The sequence below is a fragment of the Acartia tonsa genome, chromosome 11 (assembly GCF_053477335.1).
Source record: "Acartia tonsa isolate MP-2025a chromosome 11, ASM5347733v1, whole genome shotgun sequence".
In the NCBI taxonomy this organism is placed as follows: domain Eukaryota; kingdom Metazoa; phylum Arthropoda; class Copepoda; order Calanoida; family Acartiidae; genus Acartia; species Acartia tonsa.
In genome coordinates, this window is record NC_137270.1 from 25,382,392 (window position 1) to 25,408,089 (window position 25,698).

General features: G+C 32.6%; 1 protein-coding gene across 1 annotated transcript in view; it reads right to left on the minus strand.

Annotated features, from left to right (window-relative positions):
• The window catches only part of LOC145331699 (uncharacterized), a 48,742-nt gene that overhangs the window by 14,811 nt on the left and 8,233 nt on the right, over window positions 1-25,698 (minus strand). Inside the window, exons 6-16 of the mRNA XM_080176507.1 lie at window positions 21,567-21,641; window positions 20,728-20,818; window positions 7,859-7,956; window positions 6,428-6,527; window positions 5,878-6,004; window positions 5,467-5,533; window positions 3,690-3,800; window positions 3,109-3,168; window positions 2,700-2,806; window positions 2,035-2,152; window positions 579-676 (exon numbers count right to left, since the gene is read on the minus strand). Coding sequence (XP_080032633.1) covers window positions 579-676; window positions 2,035-2,152; window positions 2,700-2,806; window positions 3,109-3,168; window positions 3,690-3,800; window positions 5,467-5,533; window positions 5,878-6,004; window positions 6,428-6,527; window positions 7,859-7,956; window positions 20,728-20,818; window positions 21,567-21,641 — 1,052 coding nt within the window. The remainder of the gene's footprint in view (window positions 1-578; window positions 677-2,034; window positions 2,153-2,699; window positions 2,807-3,108; window positions 3,169-3,689; window positions 3,801-5,466; window positions 5,534-5,877; window positions 6,005-6,427; window positions 6,528-7,858; window positions 7,957-20,727; window positions 20,819-21,566; window positions 21,642-25,698) is intronic.

Consider the following 25,698-nt stretch of genomic DNA (forward strand, 5'->3'; position numbering starts at 1 on the left):
AAATTGTGTTTTTTCTATCTGTTGTCTAAAAGTATAATATTTATTTGTCACATCATATCATATCATGTAAAAATTAAAAAATATTGGACTAAAAAACTAGAATCAATTTTATGATTTTTTTATTTATTATTCGTGTAATACAATATGATACAGGATTTTTCAATATGACTCAGAACTGGTTCTAATATAATATTAAGTAGTTCTGAAGTCATACTAGAGATAATATTATTAGGATTGTAAGATATTAGTATTCAGAGATGTGTAAATGCCAGTGTCAGATGTATTTAATTTTTGACATGAGAATCGATTTTACTGTCATTTATACAGTATGAATTCAGTTTGTCATAAATACATCCATTGCACTGACAAAAACACATCCACTGTAAAATTGCTGGATGTGTAAATGGCAGTCCCCCTTCAGAGAAGGGGCTCGGAGTTACTCTCAAAAAAAAAGTCAAGCCATTGGGAAACATACATGACCGGACTGTTAGGCAAAAGTGAATTTTTCTTCGTATTTAGCTTATGCTATTCTTGTTGAATTTGTCAAATCATTTTATTTTTAAAAAAGCTAAGCCGACCTCTGTTATGATAGTTGCCAGTATTGGTAGTTCCAACAGGTTCAACTGCATCACCAAGAGCACTTATACCAACATCTTGACCTTGTACATATCCAAGTCTGGAAAACATAATATGTTAAATATGTACCTGTAATAAAAATAAATTGTTTAGCATCGTATTGTATCCAGTTTTCTACGAATATAAAAATGTACTCATAATATTAAAACCAGTTTTGTTAGCCCGTGCATTCGGCATCTCGGGGCTTCCAACCCTTATCTTATAATTGTACGTTTTTGTATCCACGGAAATCTGTTTATAATACGATGCGACAAATAAATATTATGGACTTTATTTTCATGTTTGAAATGTAAAATAATATGAACTCTTAGCATTGTCAGTACCTAGTAAAGGAAAAGTTCTTGATCTTTTATTAATATGATACACAAACTTGCCAGATAGTTTAGTTTACTTGCAGCACAGGGAGGGTTTTTAATGCAAACATCTCGTAATCAATGTGCAAATAGCACGAGTAATCCTTGGTAGGTCTATTTTCCCTTAATTAAACAAAAAGTTGGAAAAATAACTTAGCCATTTAGTCGTATTTTGGCTATTTTCAGGGCAAATCCATCATTTATTATGTAGGAATTAACTTTTTCAAACATATTTTTGCTTTCTTTTAAGTTAAATTATACCAATTACCATTTTTTCAATTTCTAGTACCAGTCTCTACAGACTAGAACCTGCTGTTAACAGCTTGGCGAGGAAAAGAGAATGATGTTTAGTTAGGGCTTGTGAAATTACTATAGGAAAATAGCCGAAAAACGGATTAACGGGTGAGCAGTTACTTTTCCAACTTTTTGTTCAAATTAGGGATAATAGACCTACCTTGGATTACACACACATGCCAAATTTCATAACGAAATTTGAATTCTTAGTGCCCTTTGCGCATTGATTACGAAATGATTGCATTAACCCCCCCCCCCCTTTACTTGACCAATGCAAAAGCTTGAAAATTTTTGATTTCCATGTATTAGGCTTTTTCCTTCAAACTGATAAACTTGTTTTATTAAGGGGTACAAATAAATAAGTAATTGAATGAAAATATGTTGCTCATATTTTTCAATTTTCAAGTCATTATTTTTCAATTTTCAAGTCATTATTTTTTTTTCAAATATTTCAGCTCTCTTCTTGAAAGAATAAAAAGGGAATAGAAGCTTTCACAATATTGCGTAAAGTTGAAAGATTCCAGTCAAATGCGCTTATTAGGTCTAACTGTTTTAAATATGGTTTGATTATACTATAACATTTAGAATAGTTAGACTGTATAAGCGCCTTTGACTGGAAGCTTGCTCACAATTCTACGCAATATTGCGGAAGCTACCATTCCCTTTATACAGGTTTTTATTGGGTTACTTAAATTGAAATTTTAGCCAATTGAATTACTTATTTCAACTGAAAAAAAGGCATTCAATTTACCTTTGACCATTAATCCAACCATTGTCAACAGCTCTTAACAAGTTTTGTCTGGCTCTGTTGAGACTATTAGCATCAGTACCACTCATGACCCTGTTAGGAGGTCTGGCCGAGTAACCTCCTAAAATAAATTATAAAAGTGAAAATCTTTAGATTTCATTCAAAAATTATTCCTGAACGGGATATCATTTTAAAAATATTTTCACCTAAATTTTTCAAAGCTCAATATTCTTTTAAAAGGGATCATTGAAATTTTTTTTCGTTTATATACTAAATTAAAGTAACAATTATGATAATTAAGGAAAAGTTGGGTTTCTATCTAAAAATCATTTTCTATTGATGTCGCTTACCGTGAACTGTGCTTAATTTACTGTCTATATCATATGCGACTTAAGGCTGCTGATTCTGAATTTATTCTTTAAAAAATTAAAAGTTGTTGGATTCCTTGATTTTTTTGTTTGCTTTTTGTATCATTTCATAGTGCTTTGTCGTATACTTTATTATAACGAATTGAATTCAACAAAACATGTGATACCCAATTTCATTGTTAGAAGGTACTTATCAATTAGTAGTACTTAGTCCATTTTCATTATAAAGGTGGGAAAGGGGAGGAGCGTGAAGGAAGTGGCGAGGGCTGCATTCAGGGGAAAGCTGACAAAAATGCTTACTTAGAAGATTAGGCGAGTAACCAATAAGACCACCACGTCTCTGCCAATCATTTGGATCATACGCATCCACTGGAGACAGGCCAACCGCAATTCGATCACAATTGTACCTTGAATAACATTTAAGTTTGGAGGATTATATTTAACAATTAACGGCTATGCCCCTAATGTCATCTAGAGGCACTTGGGTGCAGGAAATGTGAGTATCTTTTAGATCTTTTTTTAGATTGAAGAAATATTTTTTTTATTGGTTATGGGGTGGGGGGGGGGGGGGTGTTAGTAATAATTTCTCATTAGAAGACTTGAGATTCACTTCCCTAAATAGTTTTTAAATATGACATGGACCTAATAGAAGCTTCACTTTAAAAGGAGAAACATATAGGATCAGCAATTAGAGATATCTTAAATTCACCTGTTAAGCATTTGTCTGTGCATGTAAAAGAACAGCTCTCCTCTTCTTAGCATTAGGCGTCTAAAAAGGATGAATCTAACTAATCACATGAAAAATGGTGTTATGTAAATAGTTTTTAAAATGATGACTTTTTATTTTATACTACAATTAGTATTTTTATAAAAATTAAAAGTATAAGAAAAAATGCTGTTTTGACAAAGTGAAAAATAGTGCCAAATAATTTATGTCTTTAGTAGTGAAGCTACTTTATAATTTACTTTTCCTGTCTGTCAGTCCATTAAACTATTAGGGAACTGAGATCTCTTCCGCTGCTATTCAAAATAGACTGCTTTTATATTCCAAATTCGCATCTAGTATAGGATTTAACCCAGCTTAAATCAATAACTAAATTAATTCGAAAAAAAGTCACGAAACTTATACGTGTTTTTCAGTTGTTATTCGGGGGCAACAATTTGTAAAATTGACGATGTCTCCATTTGCCCCCAAATATTATTTCAGATTTATTTCCCTTTTATTTTAATCCATAATTTTTTGGGTTTCGCAAACAATGGACGTTATCATCCTTGTTATGTTCCACTTACGCCGTGTTGGCACCATTGGTAATGCTGTGCCAAGTCCAATGCATGGTGCTAAACACAGGATCCTCTCTGATATGCCACATACGACCTTCTGGCTCGTTGGCTGGATAAGTCCTAGAACATTTAGATTTTAGTTACTTCATTGGATAACTTTTGAGTTGTCTTAAGAAAAAGACTTACAATAATGTGGTACTTTCTAAAGTTATAAAGTGTGAGCTCTTTATGCAGCGGAAAAGAGACAAATTTTCTGCAAACTTTTGTATCCATGGAAAAATATAAGGGGGTTAATGCAATCTCGTAATCAATGCGCAAATGGCACTTAGAGTCCCAAAACGGCTAAACGGCTGAGCCGACAGTCGTTAGCCTTTAATTTTCCCACTTTTTATTCGATTTTGGGAAAATATACCTACCAAGGATAACTCATACCAAATTTCATCCTGAAATTCGGATGTGCCATTTGCGCATTGATTACGAGATGGTTGAATTAAAAAAAACCTTAACTATACATTTAAAGACTTTTTATTTAAAGAAACATTTATTTCTCTCTTACTTTATTCTAAATTAAGTTCATAACAGGTGTTATTTGAGAGTGATTTTCATGTAGCAACAAAATAAGACAAAAAAATGATTTACAATATTACCCCTTTTCTTATTAAGATAATATATTGGTTAAAAATTGTAGATACTACTAGTTTTTTAATAATAACGAATAATATGGTTAAAAATCTTTTGGTAAAGGTATAACTTACAGTCCAATGTCCCCTCCCTACCATAAAAATTGAACAACGATGGCACCAAACCATTCATTATGTAAATTAAAAATGATGACAACATCCATAATAGCAATGCTTTGAAATCAAACGGTAGAACAAACAAATATGAACACTTGAAGAATGTAAAAGCTAGAGGTAAAAAAATTTGTAAATAAAGAGGGAGGTCATTTTCTAGTAAATCCCGTAAAGGTGTGTGTTATAAGGCCTAAAAATAGTAGTAGAACGATAAGGTGCTCTATATATTTGTATTCCCTATTGAATAGAACAATAGGGAAGAAATTTTTTTTTTTTTTTTGATAACCGTACCTGGAATATCTTTAAAAAATACGAAATTTCTATCAAACGCTTTGTTTGGCTCAAACTGACAAAAATTAAAAAAAAATATAATTATAATAAATCAACCTGTAAAGAATGGCTTCTTCCTTAGTTTAATGGTATAGATTGTTCTTAACCTTTACATTGTACCTATAGAAAACATTATTATCATAATTATATTTTTCTTTAATTTTTGTCAGTTTGAGCCAAACAAAGCGTTTGATAGAAATTTCGTATTTTTTAAAGATATTCCAGGTACGGTTATCAAAAAAAAAAAAAAATTTCCCTTTTGTTCTATTCAATAGGGAATACAAATATATAGAGCACCTTATCGTTCTACTACTATTTTTAGGCCTTATAACACACACCTTTACGGGATTTACTAGAAAATGACCTCCCTCTTTGTTGCAAAATTGTAATTTTATGAATACAGGATTTCGATTAGATATTCTTTACTTAAACTTTTGTTGCAAATTGCAAATAGAGGATCCTGATTACATCAGGATCTATGTTTTAACAATTGTAACCGGTTGTAGGAATCTTCGTTTCTTACAAAATATCATATGAATAGGATAATTACATCAGCGATATAGTTTAAATCGACGTACAGACTTCGAGGTTAAGATCATAGAGTTACTACGCTTTCTAAATACCTAATTGTTGCAAAATTAATCATCTAGTTTGTAATTTACCTATGAGTAGATCTAAATCTGATGACTTGATTTCTATTTCCCCGGAATTGACGAGCTCTGCGGTTCTCTAACAATAAAATTAAAATGAATAAAATAACAATTAACTGTAATGATTTTAATTTAAAGTAATAAAGTTACTCTATTAATATTTTGTCCGTGAATTTATAAAAACAAGATTATATGACCAGACTGCCAAACAAACGAACAAAAATAAATACTGAGTATTAACATTATTTAAAAAACCTAAAAAAAAAGTCCCAAAATTATTTAAATAAAGGCCGCTTATAACATTTTCCCAAAATGTCGCAAAAATTGATTTTCCAAACATCAAGGGAATAGTTTTACAATAAAATTGTTAAAATAATAATGCTTATTGTTAAAGGAATCATCATACCAAAGAATGTAATATACCTTGAATGTTTGGAAAGAAAAGTTCTGGAGCTATGGAGACTAGACTGGGAATAATGAATCCCACATCATCTCTTGCTTGTATAAGAGTTACCATAGCTTCAATGTACAGCCTCTTGTTACAGGGTGCCTATATTGGATTTAGAATACACGTGGATATCATGCATAGCGAGCACTGAAATCACCCCACCCAGGGAAAGAGAGTAGATTTTTTTCTATGTCTAGCCTTTGCGTGGCCTATAACTTCGGTGTTCTAAACTGAGCTTCACATTACCCAATACAACCCAACCTAAACTGAGGAATAAATAATTAAAAAACTATTTCTAGTCCCCACCCCATAATTTTCAATTTTAAAAAGGGCGGAAGGGGGTTCTATGCTCTTCAAGACACTTTAAAATGGCAAGTTTATGGGATCGAGTCTGCAATAGAAATTAATTAGGTAAGCCAATTAAAGCTCATTAGTAATTGTAGGGCCTTTTCTTTATATAGCATAATAGCTTCCTTCCATAATTGGGCGTATTGAGCCCAAAATATTTTGGTAAGACATGCTCACCCTCATAACAGTGAGCAAAGAAACCATGGCATCAAAATCTGGCATTGACAAGGCAAGTTTTACAACGGATTTCACTGCTTCTGTATGCTCTTCGTTGTATCTAGAAAATATAAACTTGTATAGATCTATTACTTGTAGGTTACACAAGATTTTCAAGGAACTCTTATAACGGACACTCGCAGCTGGCTAAGAAGACTCATCAAACCCCTTTACCCCATCCTCTCCTACTGGTTAAACGAACTGTCCAATAAATGAGGTCCATATTAGCACCCAAATTGACGACAAATTCCCCCCCGTCAATATATCAACGTATTCTATAACAATTCTTGTGTACCTAATTCGTATTGATGGAATGCGCCCCCTAGAAGCCTCTAGGGCATTTAAGGTGGGGGGGGGGGGAGAAGGAAGTAGACTCCTAATAGATTTACCACCTCCCAAAAAACTTAAAGGGATAGTTTCACGAAGTGCATTTAAAAAAAAATAGTGAACTGTAAGTTTTTTCTATTTTAAATAACGTAGTAGTGCATAATATAAAGTTATTGATTAAAATTAAAAGATTTGACCAGGGATTTTCCTTAAAAATTGAGTTTTTTATTTTTAACTTCGTTGCATGTTATATATGGCAAAAACTTTTTTGTCATAAATACAACTTTAGATAGCATTTACTAGTTGATAGAACTTCAAACTTTTTATACAACAAAATACACATAACAACAAAGAATGACCAATAAAATATTTAGTATAGTACTTAGAGTAGTGATCTTTTTATATGTCTTAGTAGAATATATTAGGCATTGGAGAGATATGATTGTGAAGAATGTAAACATTGACCTGACCGAACTTTTTTTATATTTGACAATATCTAAAAAAGTTAGTGAATTGCAACATAAATTCATGTTGTATGGTTAGTTGTTATTTCCGCGTGAGATAATGTGTAAATTGTAAGTAAACCGGACGGTTTTCTTTAATTTTTTAATAAGAATCTATAGAAAACCCGTCCTATATTGAACCGGTCGTTATTTTCTATGTTTTTTAAGTAACATGTCCCTAGGGGAATCCCTGTTCAATTTTTTTTATAACTTTTGTGAAATATGTGGAAAAAGATTCTCTGATATTGGTGTTTTGGCTATACATATTTGGAAAAAAAAGACCATTCTCATGTAATTTATGTGGCAAATCACTAACTTTTTTAGATATTGTCAAATAAAAAAAGTTTGGTCTGGTCAATGTTAAAAATTCTTTAACATATAATCATATCTATCCAATGCCTAATATATTCTACTAAGACATATATAAGTTCACTACTCTAAGTACCTTAACTCTTTAAATACACTTCGTAGAACTATCCCTTTGGATTTAATCTTAAAATTTTTCATTTTAATATCCGCGGAAAACTATCCTTGAGAAACATGAGATTAATAACTATTCTACCTTGAAAAATGGTCATCTTTTCCAATTTTAGAGGCGAAAATGCCGCGGTAAACATTCATAACATCTTCTCTGTTCCATTTATTACCATTTACACTGATCTAAAAGTACATTAAATAAAGAACAAGAATTAATATACAGATCTACAGAAGCACATCTTTAACTTAAGTCAAGTTGATTCTACCCTCATTTCAGAGCTTTCCCTTAAAGTACCTAGCAAGCACAGAAACCAGCGCCCTTTTTTGCAAAATAAATAAAACATTATGGAAGGGGGGAGTGATAATTTTTTGTTGTAAATACCCAACCCCTGCTGTGGCCCTACCTAACCCTGCTGGGTAACAGTGTACAAAAAATTAACCTAGCCCAAACTGACCCTGAAGTAAAGAAACAACTGAAAACTTGTTCCCCCCTATTTATTTCAAATTGAGAAAAGGGGGTTCTGTGCTAGACTTGGAACTTTGAGGAAAACTGTTGAGATTTCAGCTTATTTCTTAGAAGAATCTTTGCAAGAAATTTTGAAAGAAGCAGAAGCATATTTTTAGCATTTTATGGAATAAATAAACGAACCGAGTTATAATAAAACATTCTGCCAGAATTCAATAAAACAGTGATCTAAGATAGTATAATCATCCTTATTTATAAGAGAAGATATTGATCTAAAATTGATTAATTCCTAAGAGGAAAGCAAGTTAATTTAAAAAGTAAATTACTAAAATTCTTTCTACCAGTTCAGTTTAATTGGTTAAAGTATAGGTATTTTTTTCTGGATATTATAATTCAGTCGTTAATGAATATAGAAATATAAAAATTGAAATGTGTTTAAAGGGAGCAGTAGTGTTCGCAGAATTCTATAAAGGTGTGTGTTATAAGACTTTACAATATGAGTAGAACTCTAAAATTTGGCATGGCAGTTGCTTTAATGGGGTATAACAGGATTTGAGAAAAAATGGCGAAAGAAGAGTTGCTCCCGCCGAATTTTTCCCCCGTGTTTTTGACAATTTTGAACAACTTTTTTTTCAATATGGGACATGTTTCCAATATTAAAATCCAAAAGTGTCCAGAGCAAAACAAAGGTCAACTTTTTTAGAAAATGATAAGTTTGTCTTAAATGATTCAAATTTGTGTGATATAGCGAGAAAAAGCAAAAAAAAAAAAAATTGGCGGGATATACCAATTTTCGGATGCAGCGGTTTTATAGTGTACCATATTAGAGAATCTGCCCTACCAAATTTTTGAGTTCAACACCTATTTTAAAGTCTTAAACACATCTTTACGGAATTCTGAAAAAACTACCGCTCCCTTTGTTCTATATTTCTTGTGAAATACTTAATGGATAATGTCAATGAGTTTAATCCAATTACAGTCATAAAATATATATATTTAGTGAAAGGGGATTATTCACAAACAAAGGCTTATGCTTTTAACCAGAGGTAAGCAGAAATGGGTTGTAGGGATGTGGATAGTCCACCCATCTGGCAAAATTAAGATGACTGTATTAAATAAATCCACCTGGATTTTGGTTTAAGGAGGGTATAAATTTTTTTTGGTACACCCCCTGACAATTACCTCTGATGTCACTAATTTCAACACCTTACACTATTGAATTCAAGCTTTTTTGGTATACCTTTATTATTAGTTAATTAACATACATCAAAAAACTATTGAAACATTGGTCCTACATTACATTCTTGCATAGTCCTCTTTCAACTATTAATTTTTTAAGGCCCCCTGTACAAAAAAATTAACAATTTTGATATGATAATACTTTTTAGAAATGATGAATTTTGACCAATTGTATCAAAACACTTGAATAATGTGGATCTATCTTCCATCAGTTTTTATTGGTCTGATCTTTATAGCTGAAGGTGTGATTTAAAAATAAGGACAACAACATCCATAAGAAGCGAAGTACAAAAAATCATGGAAAGGAATACAGACAAGAAGATTTAAAGAGCATTTCATGATTCGTTTTAATCACGAATAAAAATATATTGTAGAAAATAATCACAAAAACTTTCCCTGTTTTTTAATTATTTATATTTTTCTGGCATGACTCAAAGACCAACCGACAAAGTAAATTGCATATTTGATGCTAATTGGTGTAGGGAATCTTCTCCAAAAATATGCATATATTTAATTTTTTAAGGGTTTTCTCTAATTCCCTTATCCATACTTTTTCTGTGTGAACTACTAGTAACCATACTTCAATTGGCCTGCCTGTTCTTTATTTACAAATACTATGGAACCTTGCTGGACATTCAGAAGACCTTGCTAACCTCTCTTATGAGATGCTTAATGATATCTGGTGGACTTTATGTCATGAATTTCAAAATAGTGAGATTTTTAAATATTTTCATGGAAGACCAAGTAATAATATGGTACACAAACAACACTCAGCTCACTTGTTCCTTGTTCAATGGTGTAGTGCCAGCAATTATTATTTTAACCAATCTATTTTTTGTCCTGTGCACAAAAACCTATTTGGTGGCTAATACATTAAGATTCTTAAGCTTAGATCATAATAAACTATCAAAAATTGTAATTTGTGTAATGTTGACATTCATTGCAATTGAAGTTTTAATCTTATACCTTGTATATGGAACTCTTTGTACAAAACAAAGGCTATACTTTTTAAGAACAAAATATAAAATTGATTTGCCAGAAGACAGCAAATATATTCCTACAGTATATTATGTCCATATGACAATGTTAGTAATTCCCGTAGCAATTGACAAGATATTGAAGATAAAGAATTCATGGAAAAACAGAAGGTAAAAAAGTTTTTTTTAACCAGAGATAAGCTTTTATTTGCATTTAACCAATCCTACAAAAATTGTTAAATATTATTTGTGTCCTTAATTACAAGCTTAATTGGTCATTAGCATTTAGCAACAAGAAAAACATGTAAGCTAATATATTTCTTTGAAAATTACAACCTGAAAAAAACTAACCATTTCCCACTCTTGCATTGATGTGGAAATCTTATTATTTGCAGTAGCAGGAATCACACTCCCTTCCCCCAATCCATATCACTGTGGGCTACAATTGAATCAAGACAAAAGTAAGTGCCGAGCCCTGGGACCTATGTAGGGTGAAAATAGACATAAATCCTTGATGATTCCAGGTGGAGACAAAATATTTTAGCGGGGTCTTTTGGTTTTTTTTCAATTTAAAGTTCTGAAAAAAAATTGAAAAAAATATGAAAATCTTTAATAAAAAACAAACAAAAAATGATTTGTAATATTTTTTTTTATTTAAAGATACAAACAACTTATATAAATACTATAAGCTTTAAAAAAATCACAATTTTCAAATTTAGACTTTCAATATAAAGATTTGTAGAAAAAACCTAACAACAAATTCTAACATATTTCTGATCAACATAGCAATAAAACGTCTTTTGCAAAATCTTTATCATCAAAAATAAATAGCACTTACTAAAGACTTTTTTTCATTTAAACTTATACTTTTCACATTAATTAACTTTAAAGATTGATTTTTTTAAAAAGAAAGGTTGCGTGATTTTTTTATTCATAATTAATTGCCTAATTTTGAGATTCAGATAAAAAACCTTACTGCTTTATATCATTGGATACTCTACTAGCAGCGGCTACGCCTCTAGAGGCATATAGGGACCCTTATGTTGGGGGGGAAGACGAACCCCCCTTACAATTACAGTTTTTTTTAATGAAAAAGTTAAAAACATTTATTTTGGAGAGTTGATTCTCTTGGGATAGTGATAGTACCCATCCCCAAAATAGTAATAAACCTTACCAGGACATATAAGAAGCTACCATGTAAAGGAGAACCATATTGGTTCAGTGGTTAGTGAGATCCCTTGGTGCACAAAGACTTACATAGAACGTGTTACTTTATTATAAAGATACATATATACACAGAAACTCTACAATCAGAGTATGTCTGTTTGTTCATCTGTCTGTATAAAAACATTACAGAATATATTTATTTGGTACTAGCGGCTACGCTCCTAGAGGCCTTCAGGGGCACTTGAGAGGGGAAGAAGTGGTTGAATTCTACAACTAGATTTTTATTTTAGACTTATAAAGAAAAAGTTATTTTTTGTGTGTGAAATGGGGTCCTTTTTTAGGGGTTGATTTCTCCTAGGATGGTGGAGGTACCCTCCCAAAATAAGTTATAAACCTTCCAAGAACCAATGAGAAGCTACAGAAAGAAAGAGAAGAAAAAAAAGAACCATTGATCATTGTTAATTACTATTCAGGGATCTAAAGGGATAAGACAATGACCGCTAAATTGATTTACATTCCCAAATATGATACATGGATAACCCTTCTGTATGTTTCAGTTAATGGTTGAAATGTTGGGCACTTAATTTAATAATCCAACCAAACAAAAATCGCAACAGGTCCCCTAAGTAGTTAAGCCAACGAATAACAAATTCCTATATTAAACTATGGGGACTAGTCTAATAAAAAGCCCATTGTCCCATCTCGCTCTGATTAATATATTTTTGTATCTGTATGTTACACTTGCTATTTTCTTTATTTGCATTCTTTTAAACTTCACTAATTATGGATGTTGTCTTTTTCCCTTGTTAAATCCAATTACCTAATTCTGGATATTCTTTGAGGTTAATATTTTATTAAATGGAAAAAGAACAATTTAATCATAACTCAAGATAAAAATTATTTTATCACTAGCGGTTTTACCCCTAGAGGCATCTAGGGGCCCTTGATAAGTGGGGGGAAGTTGACCCCTCCCCTACTTTCAGTTTTAGTATGTAAAAGAAAAAGTTTTTTTTTAAATGTTGGGTAGGAACTAATTTTTTCTAAACTCAAAACTTCTCAGGACCATGAAAAACTTGAACCAAAAAGAACTATATCAGTTAAGCGGTTACAAAGAATCTTCGGTACCGACAGACACCCTCACACACAAACAGACAGACACAGAAACTGTTACGTTTATATAAGGATTAATAGACACTAAACTACTCCTTAATATGTTGATCCTATTATCAGTCTAAAAGATAGGTCAATAAAGAAGAACCAAATTGGTCCAGCGGTTAGCAAGAACTTTAGGCACAGACAGAAAAAACACACGGACATCCTATCTTTTTTATACAGGGATATAACTTTTAAACGATAGGAAAATTTTTTTTTTCCAGATGATATATCTCTCCCTGCTTTAAAGCACTATTTATGATACAAAATAGATTGATGTCTGTTTGTCCATCTTTCTGATGCTTAAAAACTGATATGGTTCTTTTTTTACTTTACTATGTAGCTTCTCATTGGTCCTTGGATCGAAGGTTTATAACTTTTTTTGAGAAAGAGAAGAGAAATCGCCCCTTAAAAAAGGACCACAACACACAAAAAAAACTTTTTTTTAAGTCTAAAATAAAAATCTAGTTGTAGAATTCAACCACTTCTTCCCCTCTCAAGTGCCCCTAAAGGCCTCTAGGAGCGTAGCCGCTAGTACCAAATAAATATATTCTGTAATGTTTTTATACAGACAGATGAACAAACAGACATACTCTGATTGTAGATTTTCTGTGTATATATGTATCTTTATAATAAAGTAACACGTTCTATGTAAGTCTTTGTGCACCAAGGGATCTCACTAACCACTGAACCAATATGGTTCTCCTTTACATGGTAGCTTCTTATATGTCCTGGTAAGGTTTATTAATATTTTGGGGATGAGTACCATCACTATCCCAAGAGAATCAACTCTCCAAAATAAATGTTTTTAACTTTTTCATTAAAAAAAACTGTAATTGTAAGGGGGGGTTCGTCTTCCCCCCCAACCTAAGGGTCCCGATACGCCTCTAGAGGCGTAGCCGCTGCTAGTAGAGTATCCAATGATATAAGCAGTAAGGTTTTTTATCTGAATCTCAAAATTAGGCAATTAATTATGAATAAAAAAATCACGCAACCTTTCTTTTTAAAAAAAAACAATCTTTAAAGTTAATTAATGTGAAAAGTATAAGTTTAAATGAAAAAAAGTCTTTAGTAAGTGCTATTTATTTTTAATGATAAAGATTTTGCAAAAGACGTTTTATTGCTATGTTGATCAGAAATATGTTAGAATTTGTTGTTAGGTTTCTTCTACAAATCTTTATATTGAAAGTCTAAATTTGAAAATTGTGATTTTTTTAAAGCTTATAGTATTTATAAAAGTTGTTTGTATCTTTAAATAAAAAAAAATTACAAATCATTTTTTGTTTGTTTTTTATTAAAGATTTTCATATTTTTTTCAATTTTTTTTCAGAACTTTAAATTGAAAAAAAACCAAAAGACCCCGCTAAAATATTTTGTCTCTACCTGGAATCATCAAGGATTTATGTCTATTTTCGGTACTACGTCAAACCCTAGATACGTCAAACAGTAGATGCGACAAACGCTAGACAGACAAACAGTAGATACGTCAAACGCTAGACAGACAAACGATAGATACGTCAAACACTAGACTACGACAAACAGTAGAATTTGCCATTTCGCGACAAACAGTAGAATTTGTAAAGTGCGACAAACACTAGAAGCGACATACGCTAGAATATAAACTTATAAAATATTTATAAATTTTTTCGTTCATTAATACTAAATTTATATTTCTATTAATACAGGGATCTAACTGGATAAGATAATTGCCGTAAAAATCTATGTACATCCCCTATAGCAAAAATAAGTGGTTGAAACGTTTGAACACTCAACTTATTAAACCAACCAATCAAAATTCATTAAAGTAACAAAAGTTGTTTAGCCAACGATTAAGAAAACGTTCTTATAAAACTTTGGGAACTAGTTTACTAAACAGCCCATTGTCCCCTCTCGCTCTGCTATCATTGTCACTTCCCTGCAGAAAATGTGATATAGCAATGAAAAGGTGATTTTGCAATACAGTTAAAACTAAACCAGCATGTGTTATTTTTTTGTATTTAAAGTCATTTTCAGTTATAAGATATATCAAAGAAGGTTTATTAAATTAAGTCTAATATAATTAAAGAGATAAAGAATTTTAGTAATTTAAATATAATTTTTTTTAATGACATGTTTGTATAAAGTTTTTTTTACAGTTGCTTTGTTTAAACATCAAAGGGAGATAAAAATGGGCGGACTTAGGATGAGCAATATTTTATGAGCATTAATTATTTGACCATTTATGACCTCGCCTTACAACACTTTTTCAACAGCGCAGCTATTTAGTAGTAAGTGTATGTCTGTACATCTATAATTCTGACATTCCGTTGCTTGACTGAAATGTTTTACAAAAATCTATTTCACCGAGGCCATGGGTTTAATCAAATAAATCTAATAAATATAAAATAATTTCAATTGTAATGAAATTTTTCTTTTTAGATTCATACTTACAATACTTGTTTATTACAAGAGAAAAAAATTTTGCTTTAATGTTGCTGCACTACTTACATATGATATTGTCCTTGTCTTTAAATCAGTGCAGCGATTCATCTGGGGTTATTTTCGGGAAAAATAGGGGAATGCAGGGAATATTAATTCAAATTTAAATGGAGGTGTTGTCACCCCTCTACAAACCCCTACTACAGGCATTTTCATTTTCTTTTTAAGTTTTAAAAAGAAAAAAAAATATTTTTTTGGGGGGGTGGGTAGATACCCTCCACAAAATTAGTTAAAACCTTCCCTGGACACATATGAAGCTTCACTGTAAATGAGAACCATATCGGTTTAGCGGTTAGTGAGATCCATCGCTACAGACAAAAAAAAGCGTATTACTTTACATAATAGGATCAATTCTAGCGTTTGTCGTATCTATTGTTTGTCACCTTTAGAAAAAATCTAGTGTTTGTCATATTCTAGCGTTTGTCGCATTCTAGTGTTTGTCGTATCTAGCGTATGTCGTGTCTAGGGTTTGTCTGTCTACTGTTTGTCTGTCTAGCGTTTGTCGCATCTACTGTTTGACGTATCTAGGGTTTGACGTAGTACCCTATTTTCACCCTACATAGGTCCCAGGGCTCGGCACTTACTTTTGTCTTGATTCAATTGTAGCCCACAGTGATATAGGTGGCATTGCGCCTTTGCTCATATGTCATGTATAAAAAAAATAAGCTTAACAAAAGACAATCTTGTGAAATTTTTTTTTCTTTCTCAGAATTCATCCGGTTTACCTTACATCGCAATCACAAATTCCAACAGTATTTATAATTAGTAATGGAAACTTGACACCAAATCAACAAGGTAATCCCAAAAATTTTTTTTTTATCTGTAGCGGAGGATCTCAATAACCACTAAACCGATATAGTTCTTTTCCAGGGATAGGAAACAGGGAAATTATTAATTAATGTCTGGCCACCCTCTCAAGGAAAATAAACACTAGAACATAATTATCCCCCCCCCCCCCCACCAAAAAAACATATCCTTTTTTTAAAACTTAAATGTTATAAATTTAAGGAGGTAGGGGGGTCGACTTACCCCCCCCCCCCTTTTAGTGCCCCTATAGAGTCTTCTAGGGTCGTAAATTCATAAATCTCTTGTCTAAGTAGTGAGATATAAATGTGTAAGCAAGCTAAAAATCTTATAAATTGTTATTATAAGGGGGGGGGGGGAAGAAGTTTTGCCACATGAAAAAAATGAATTTTTTTTTTTAAAAGTTACAGGTCAACTTATAAAACAAATTAAGCATCTTTTATGTTATTCACATATTTGAAGAAAAACATGCATATTTTGTTTCATAAGCTGACCTCTAACTCTTAAAAGAAATGTTTTTTTTTCATTTTTACCTGTACAGAGACCACCTGGAGGCCTGCAGCTCCAGAACCTGGAGGTCTATCCAAAAAATCTTAAAACTTCGTGAAATTCATCATATAAGAATGATTTTATCTTTAATAACCTATCCTCTCAGTCCAAAGATAAAGCCTAGGAACCAGGTTTACGCAAATGTGGCAAAACATCCCCCCCCCCCTTATTATAATAACAATCAGTATAACTTCCAATTCGATTAATTTCTCTCAGATCTTTAATACGATGGATAAAAAAACATTGTTCTCATCTTAAGGTATTGGTGAGAACTTCAACCAAACCAACCAACAAGAGTCAACAATATCAAAGTTAACTGGCAGAAACACAAACCTCATCATAACTCTTTGCTTTTTTATTTTAATAATGAGATTCCTCATCTATTATTATGGTTATGTTGTGAGTGAAATAAGGGGGGGGGGGAAGTTTGTACACTTATAGGAAATGAAATTCAGTACTAAAGTTTGGGAGGGTCGTATGGGCTTGTTTTTAAAGTTATCAACCTAATTCTTTTTGTAGGCTCTCTTATATGACTTGATATACACGTATTTCTTTGAAAATTGAATTTCGGTACTTTCCTTCTAGGGGCTTGTGGAGCAAAAGACCCCCCAAAACACTAAAAATATGAGTTCTGACCTTATTTTTAAAGATATCGACCTGATTTTTTCTTTATAATACTTTTTTAACATACCCGAATCAACGAACCATTACAGATTTCATTTTGGGACTTTCCTTCTAGGGGCTTGTGGAGTAAGAGACCCCCAAAACACAAAAATATGAGTACTGGGCTTATTTTTGAAGATATCGACCTGATTTTATTTTATAATACCTTTTTAACTTAACCGAATTAACGAACCATTACAGATTTCATTTTGGGACTTTCCTCTTAGGGGCTTTTGGAGCAAGAGACCCCCAAAACACAAAAATATGAGTACAGGGCTTATTTTTGAAGATATCAACCTGCTTTTTTTATATAAAAATAATATTTAAACATAACCGAATCTACGAACCATAAAAGATTTTATTTTGGGACTTTCCTTCTAGGGGCTTGTGGAGCAAGAGACCCCCAAAAATCATAAAAATATGAGTTGTGGGCTTCTCTTTTAAGTAGATATCAACCTTATTTTTTTATATAATAAAAAAATTCTATTTTAACATAACCGAATCTACGAACCATTACAGATTTCATTTTGGGACTTTCCTTCTACGGGCTTGTGGAGCAAAAGACCCCAAAAACACTAAAAATATGAGTTCTGAGCTTATTTTTTAAGATATCAACCTGATTTTTAAAAAATAATACTGTTTTAACATAACCAAATTAAGAAAACATTACAGATTTCATTTTGGGACTTTCCTTCTAGGGGCTAGTGGAGCAAAGATTCCAAAACCACTAAAAATATGAGTTCTGAGCTTATTTTTAAAGATATCAACCTGATCTTTTTAAAATAATACTTTTTTAACATAACCGAACTAAGAAACCATTAAGGATTTCATTTTGGGACTTTCCTTCTAGGGGCTTGTGGAGCAAAAGACCCCCAAAACACTAAAAATATGAGTTCTGAGCTTATTTTTAAAGATAACCTGAGAACTCAATTTATTTTGTTTTGGAGGTGTTTTACCCTACTTTCCCCTAAAAGGAAAGTGCCAAAATAAAATTATTAGTGGCTACCTAGTTCAAACATGTAAAAAAAGTTTTCATGAAAAAAATCAGCTCAATATCTCTAAAAATATTTTTTGGGGGTCTTTTGCCCCACTAGCTTCTAGAAGGAAAGTCCTAAAATGAAATCTGTACTGGTTTCTTAGTTCAGTTATGTTAAAAAAAGTGTTCCTAAAAAATCAGGTTGATATATTTAAAAATAAGGTCAGAACTCATATTTTTAGTGTTTTTGGGGTCTTTTGCTCCACAAGCCCCTAGAAGGAAAGTCCCAAAAGAAATCTGTAATGGTTCGTAGATTCGGTTATGTTAAAATAGTATTTTTATATAAAAAATCAGGTTGATATCTTTAAAAATAAGCTCAGAACTCATATTTTTAGTGTTTTTGGGGTCTTTTGCTCCACAAGCCCGTAGAAGGAAAGTCCCAAAATGAAATCTGTAATGGTTCGTAGATTCGGTTATGTTAAAATAGTATTTTTTTATTATATAAAAAAATAAGGTTGATATCTACCTAAAAGAGAAGCCCACAACTCATATTTTTATGATTTTTGGGGGTCTCTTGCTCCACAAGCCCCTAGAAAGAAAGTCCCAAAATAAAATCTGTAATGGTTCGTTAATTCGGTTAAGTTAAAAAGGTATTATAAAAAAAATCAGGTCGATATCTTCAAAAATAAGCCCAGTACTCATATTTTTGTGTTTTGGGGGTCTCTTACTCCACAAGCCCCTAGAAGGGAAGTCCCAAAATGAAATCTGTAATGGTTCGTTGATTCGGGTATGTTAAAAAAGTATTATAAAGAAAAAATCAGGTCCATATCTTTAAAAATAAGGTCAGAACTCATATTTTTAGTGTTTTGGGGGGTCTTTTGCTCCACAAGCCCCTAGAAGGAAAGTACCGAAATTCAATTTTCAAAGAAATACGTGTATATCAAGTCATATAAGAGAGCCTACAAAAAGAATTAGGTTGATAACTTTAAAAACAAGCCCATACGACCCTCCCAAACATTGGTACTGAATTTCATTTCCTATAAGTGTACAAACTTCCCCCCCCCCTTATTAAAATTACAAAATTTTGTTTTAATGTTGGTTTGTATAGTTTACCACACCTGTGGATTCTAAGGTCTGAAGAAATAACTCTGTATGTTAAGAGAAAATTGAAGGAAAGTTATCGATTTTATATACTCAGAAATTGATTTTATAAATTTTGGATCTAGTGCAATCAACGGTAAATTGTTCCTGGGATTGATTGTCTATGCGCAAAAATCGATTGACAGCAGCCCTTCAGCAAGACCTTTCTCTAAAGGGGGGGGGGGGGGCGAAAGTGACACTTTTTGAAACCAAAACTAAAAGTCAACAAAGGAACTCAACTAAAAAAAGAGTTACAGGTCTGAGATTTTGCATGGCAGTTGATTTATAGGGGTAAAATATGGAACTGTGAAGAAACGGCGGCGCAACCGCCGAAAACCGCCGTAACTTTTTTTGCCTTTTCTCGTCGGTTTTCGGCGGTTGCGACGCCGTTTCTTCACAGTTCCATATTGTACCCCTATAAAGCAACTGCCATGCAAAATGTCAGACCTGTAACTCTTTTTTTAGTTGAGTTCCTTTGACTTTTAGTTTTGGTTTCAAAAAGTGTCACTTTCGCCCCCCCCCCCCCCCTTTAAAAATTAGATTAAAGATACTCGTTCCCAGGAACATTTTATCGTGAACTGCACTTGATCCCACATTTTGATTAGAATTTAATGTTAATTTTTACATTAGAAGTTTAATAAAAATAATTGTCTGGTATACATTTAATTGAAATGTACTTATTTTTTTTACTTTGATAATAGATAAAATCTAAAATGATGTCTTTTCTCAAAAATACCGCAAAACCAGTCAAGCAAACGTATTAAGGACAGACTCTGTTTGTAGAATAAACATATTCTTTTAGCCAATTAATGTTTGTTATGCCTGTAATAAAATCTGTATTGTTGATCAATCAAGTTAATTTGCACCCCAAATATATAGGATGGAGGGGTATTTTATTATGGTTCCCTCGTCGCTTGCCGGGGGGTGTGGTGAACCCTGCACTGGCCTAGTTATTCCCCTCCTTACCACAAAATAGGGAGGTGCGTAGCTAGCAACCATTTAATCTTTTATGTAGATTATTTTATGACCCCTTTGTGTAACTATCCATTTTTCCATCTAAGTTATGTGTACTTATGTTATTTGTGCGATTCTTGTAAATACACATATCTTTTTATAAGTTGGACTGATTATCTATCAGCTAAGCTGTTCTACAAGCCATTAACACGTCGCGAACCGAACGAGGATCTAGCACCACCCGGATAGACAAACATTTCTAAATGGCAGACAAAACATATGATATGATACTTAAAAAAATAGACACGTAAATAACTTTTGGATATTATAAAAACAAATCTGCAACAATGTTTTAAATTAACAGGAAGATTCCATAATATAAAGCTTACCTCTCTTAAGTTGCAAGCTGTTTCTGGTGTTGGAGGCTGTTCCGGAGATTTTAAAGAATCTGGTAGATAAATCTGAACTAATCCCTCACATCTACAAAGACAAATATAAAAAGGTTTAACAAGGATGGCAACTTCCATAAGTAGCAAGGCTCTAAAAAAAAATAATTTAACAAGGATAACAACATCCATAAGTAGCGAGACTCGAAAGAAAAAAAACAAAAAATATAACAAGGATGGCAACATCCACAAGTAGCCTTGCTCGAAAGAAAAAAAAATAACAAATAATCTAACAAGGATGACAACATCCACAAGTAGCCTTGCTCGAGAGAAAAACAATGACAAATAATTTAACAAGGATGACAACATCCAAAAGTAGCCTTGCTCGAAAGAAAAACAAATAACTTAACTATTACATCCATAAGTAGCTATGGTCGAAAAAAACATTAATTTAACAAGGGTGGCAACATTCATAAAAGCCTTGCTCGAAAGAAAAAACAAATAATTTAACAAGGAGGGCAACATCCATAAGTAGCGAGACTAGAAAGAAATACAAATAAATAACTAGGATGGCAACTTCCACAAGTAGCGAGACTAGAAATAAAAAAGAAACAATTTAACAAGCATGACAACATCCATAATTATCGAGGCTAGAAAGACAAAAAAACATTAATTTAACAAAGAGGGCAACATCCATAAGTAGCGAGACTAGAAAGAAAAACAATTAAATAACAAGGATGACAACATCCATAAGTAGCGAAACTAGAAAGAAAAACTGCGTTATCCTATGAGAAATAATTTTTATTGTGCATCGGATTGCTATCCATTTCTTGAATCCTTACCTGTGTTCCCAATAGTTATTTTCTAAATTCTCCAGAAGTGTGACCAGTAACAAATGTCGGCCATGGGGGGTTAATCTAAATAGTTATTTATCGAATCGAAGTATAGACAGCTTTCCGCGGAGGTAAAATGAAAATTTACAAGATTAAAATCAGTTTTGTCACCCCCCCCCCCCCCCGAAGGCCCGGATTAGCAAAACTAATATTAATTTTATGATATTTTTCTTCATATTCGTGGAGAATTGTCTATAATACGATTCTATATATGATTTTCAAGTATGCCTGAGAACTGGATCTAATCAAGCGGTTATTAATTAGTTTCGAAGCCATACTGGAAAAGCGGTTTCCACTTAAAGTGCCTTGTTGAGCATCTGAGAGACCCAAAACTTCTTATGTTTTAAATATCTTGAAAATAAGCAAAAGGGGGTTGAATCAGTTTTTCATATGTTTATTAGTGTAAGTTAAGGCCCCCGGCTGGGATATGTGTAAGGCTTTTCAGTGCTCAACATGACACTTCGTGGGAGAGCACCCGTTACTATTATAGTAAGGCAAGGAAGCAGGTTAAAGTAAAATAATACAAGGATGACAACCTTTATAAAAGCGAAGGAGAAACAAACACTTGTAGAGTGTCATAACAGAAAAATCAGAATATTTTGTACAATAGTGTGGCCCAAATGAAGGTCTAAATCTCTTTTCAATGTGCGGAATGTAAAAATAGGTTATGTATTGTTTGTAGATTTTAGCCCTATTATTGATTTTAAGATAAAATCTATCGCTATCTCGTCAAATGCATACTTATTTTCACCTTTACTTCCCCAAATTAAGAATGCCTTACGCCAGATATAAAGCAAAACATCAAATTTTCTGTCTGTTTCGTTTACAAACATTGAAATAAAATATTGAAATCACCAGGAATAAACATATGAAGAAAGAAAGTAAAAAAATTTATTTTTGTACAATTACAATAAGGGGGGGGTTCGTAATGACATCTATTCGTAAACCGTGAGCAAAATGGTCTAAATATTTAGCTAGACCCTTCAAACTTGGTATATAAGCCTAGTCCTATAGGCATTACATCTAAATGGCAAAAAAATCCAAAATTTTTTATTGTAAGGTTAGGTTAGGTAAGAAAAACCCTGCGGAAATGGGGTTTTAAGGCTTTTTTTGGTCTTTTTTGATGTGGAAACTTACCTTAAATTGTTTTTTCTTAGGGCTTTAACTTAAATACACTGTGTCTATTCATATGGACAATTTTTAGGCCATTTTTTGCGGTTTTTGGGCCGTCACGCCCAAACGGTTTGAGATAATCTCACGGGACCTTTTGCCCAACCTAAGTCTGGTTATTTGTGAGGTCTAGGAAAAAAAAACAGACTTACGCAAAAGATTATAATTATAATCTTTACACAGAAAAATGGCACGAGGTGAGGGTTTGAGGGGGCAAAATGAGCCGACCAGCGATTTTTGACGGCGCGCAGCGACGTTGTGCTTCATCCAATCCGGGATTTTTTTTTCTTAGACCTTACTAATAACCAGGCTTAGGTCAGGCAAAAGGTCCCCTGAGATTATCTCAAACCGTTTGGGCGTGGCGGGCCGAAAACAGCAAAAAATGGCCTAAAAATTGACCAGCCTGTCATTTCATCAAAGAAATCCATCAAAAAATCACAATTTGAAATTTTAATTAATTAATAACTTTTTTCTCATAAGAGATAATGACACAAGACTTTCACTTGGTGAAAATTCAGCATTGTGGGCCGCCTAGACTTTATATTTGGTGACCCTGGGGTGACGGGTTCAGTGCCCCCCACACCCACGAAGTGATTTTTGGCGTTTTTTGCCGTTTCCGAGGTTTTAATGGACATTTAGGAGGGGAAAGAGTTGTCCAATCAAGTTGATGATAAAGTACATTTTTGTAGGCAATTGCATTGGCTAAATTTCATGTGAAGTAAAATTTTTTGTACCTCCAACCGGTTTTGCTCCAGCTGAATCGATTTACAGATACCCCCTAAAAACCGGAAAAAAACGGTTTTTCATAAAATTCACGGCCGGTTTTGGCCGGATCCGGCTCAAATTTTGCATGGAGTCATCCTTTGATATTCCCAACAGTTGATACTTGACACAGCAAGATCCCAGAAAAGTGTGGTATATCTACCCCCAGGCTAGGTTGGTTTTCTGCAGGGCTTAAAGGGCGAATATAGGTTCGATATGATATGAGCTTATATCAAAGGTGCCATTACATACTTTTAGAATATCTATGCCAAATTTAAAAATTCAAAATAATCCTTAAGTAGATTTTGCAATTTTCTGATTCAATTGAACATATAATAAATGAGATTGCCGACAAAATCGTTTATTTTAGCCCTTTACAAGACTTTTTTTTGACTATTTTGCTTAAGTTTGATTGACTATTACATTGGCACGCACCTTAAAAGAAAATTTAAATGTTTATTATTTTAGATTAAATACTATTTTATTTCATTTTTAAAAAGCATAAAAATAATTTGCGTAGAAGGGCGTCAGGACTATTGACTAGGGTAAATAATACGTCTTAAAGTTTATTTTCTGTACAGAGATCTTTGATTAATTCATGATGATATAAACAATAAGAGATATAAGTTTTCCGGAATTGTAATGCAGGGAGTAGATTTGAAATCTGCATCAAATTTTAAGGATTTTTTATAAAATTCGTTTTTTGTATAATTCTTTATCTAAAAGCGGAAATACAAATTAAGTTAATTAATTTTGGCATCTGTGATTGGTGGATTTAAAAAATCTGCGCTCTGATTGGATGTCGTACATCATTCAACCAATTAGAGCGCAGGTAGTTTAAAATCCACCTATCCTATTGGTCAAAATTAATTAACTTAAAATGTATTTCCGCTTTTAGATAAAGAATTTTACAAAAAACGAATTTTATAAAAAATCCTTAAAATTTGATGCAGATTTCAAATCTACTCCCTACATTAAAATTCCGGAAAACTTATATCTCTTAATAAACAACCCTTAATTACGCATTTTCAACACACACACACACGGCCACAAAAAAACAGGGATTTGAAATCATTCTTCCTCCAAGAAAATTTTATTGATTATTTATTTTTTATTTTTTACATTATTTGATGTTTTTTTAACTTTTAAATATTTTACTTTATATATTTTGTATGAAGGTAGAAGGAGGGTATATTTACCCCTGATTAATTCCCGAAACCTTTTTCTCATTTATTTGTACTGCAAAATAACAGTATTTAGGCAAACTCTACACGCATCCTGTTGTGAATATTGGTATTTGAATATGTTAGGGAACCACTCCTCTGACGTCACAAATTAGCCCAATTGGCTAGGTTTTTAGCTATAACGGCCTTATCCAATGGAATATCTTTATTTGCTTGAGTTATTCATAATGTATATACTTGCACCTTTGATATAAGCTCATATCATATCCAACCTATATTCGCCCTTTAAGAGCATTTACCTAACCTAACCTAGAAACTTACCTTTATTTTTACAGGTTTTTTTCTTGAATAAACTGTCTATTAATGGGGACTTTATTTAAGATGATCCAGCAAGTCGGGGACTGACCCCAGCGGGCTAGGTGGGTGGCCCGCAGGGATTAAGTGCATTTTTCCCAATATATATGTTGTGATACATCAAATTATAAGTTTTTTAGGTCAGTAACTCAAATTCAGAGCTAGAATTAGCATGAGATTAATCTGAAGCTAGCCCCAGCGGGCTAGGTTGGTGGCCTGCAGGGGTTAAATGCATTTTTTTTAAAGTATGTGTTGTCATACATCAAATTATAGGTTTTTTAGGTCTTTACAGCTAATAAAAGCATCAGACTAATCTGAAGCTAGCCCCAGCGGGCTAGGTGGGTTGCCTGCAAGTCTTAAGTGCATTTTACCTAACCTAACCTAGAACCTTACTTGTTTTTTTAGGGTTTTTTTCTGGAATAAACTGTGTCTAATTATGAGAACATTATTTAAGATGATCAAGCAAGTCGGGGACCGACCCCAGCAGGCTAAGTGGGTGGCCCGCAGGGGTTAAGTGCATTTTAAAAAGTATGTGTTGTCATACATAAAATTATAGGTTTTTTAGGTCCAGAAATTCAAATTTAGAGCTAATAATAGAATCAGACTAATCT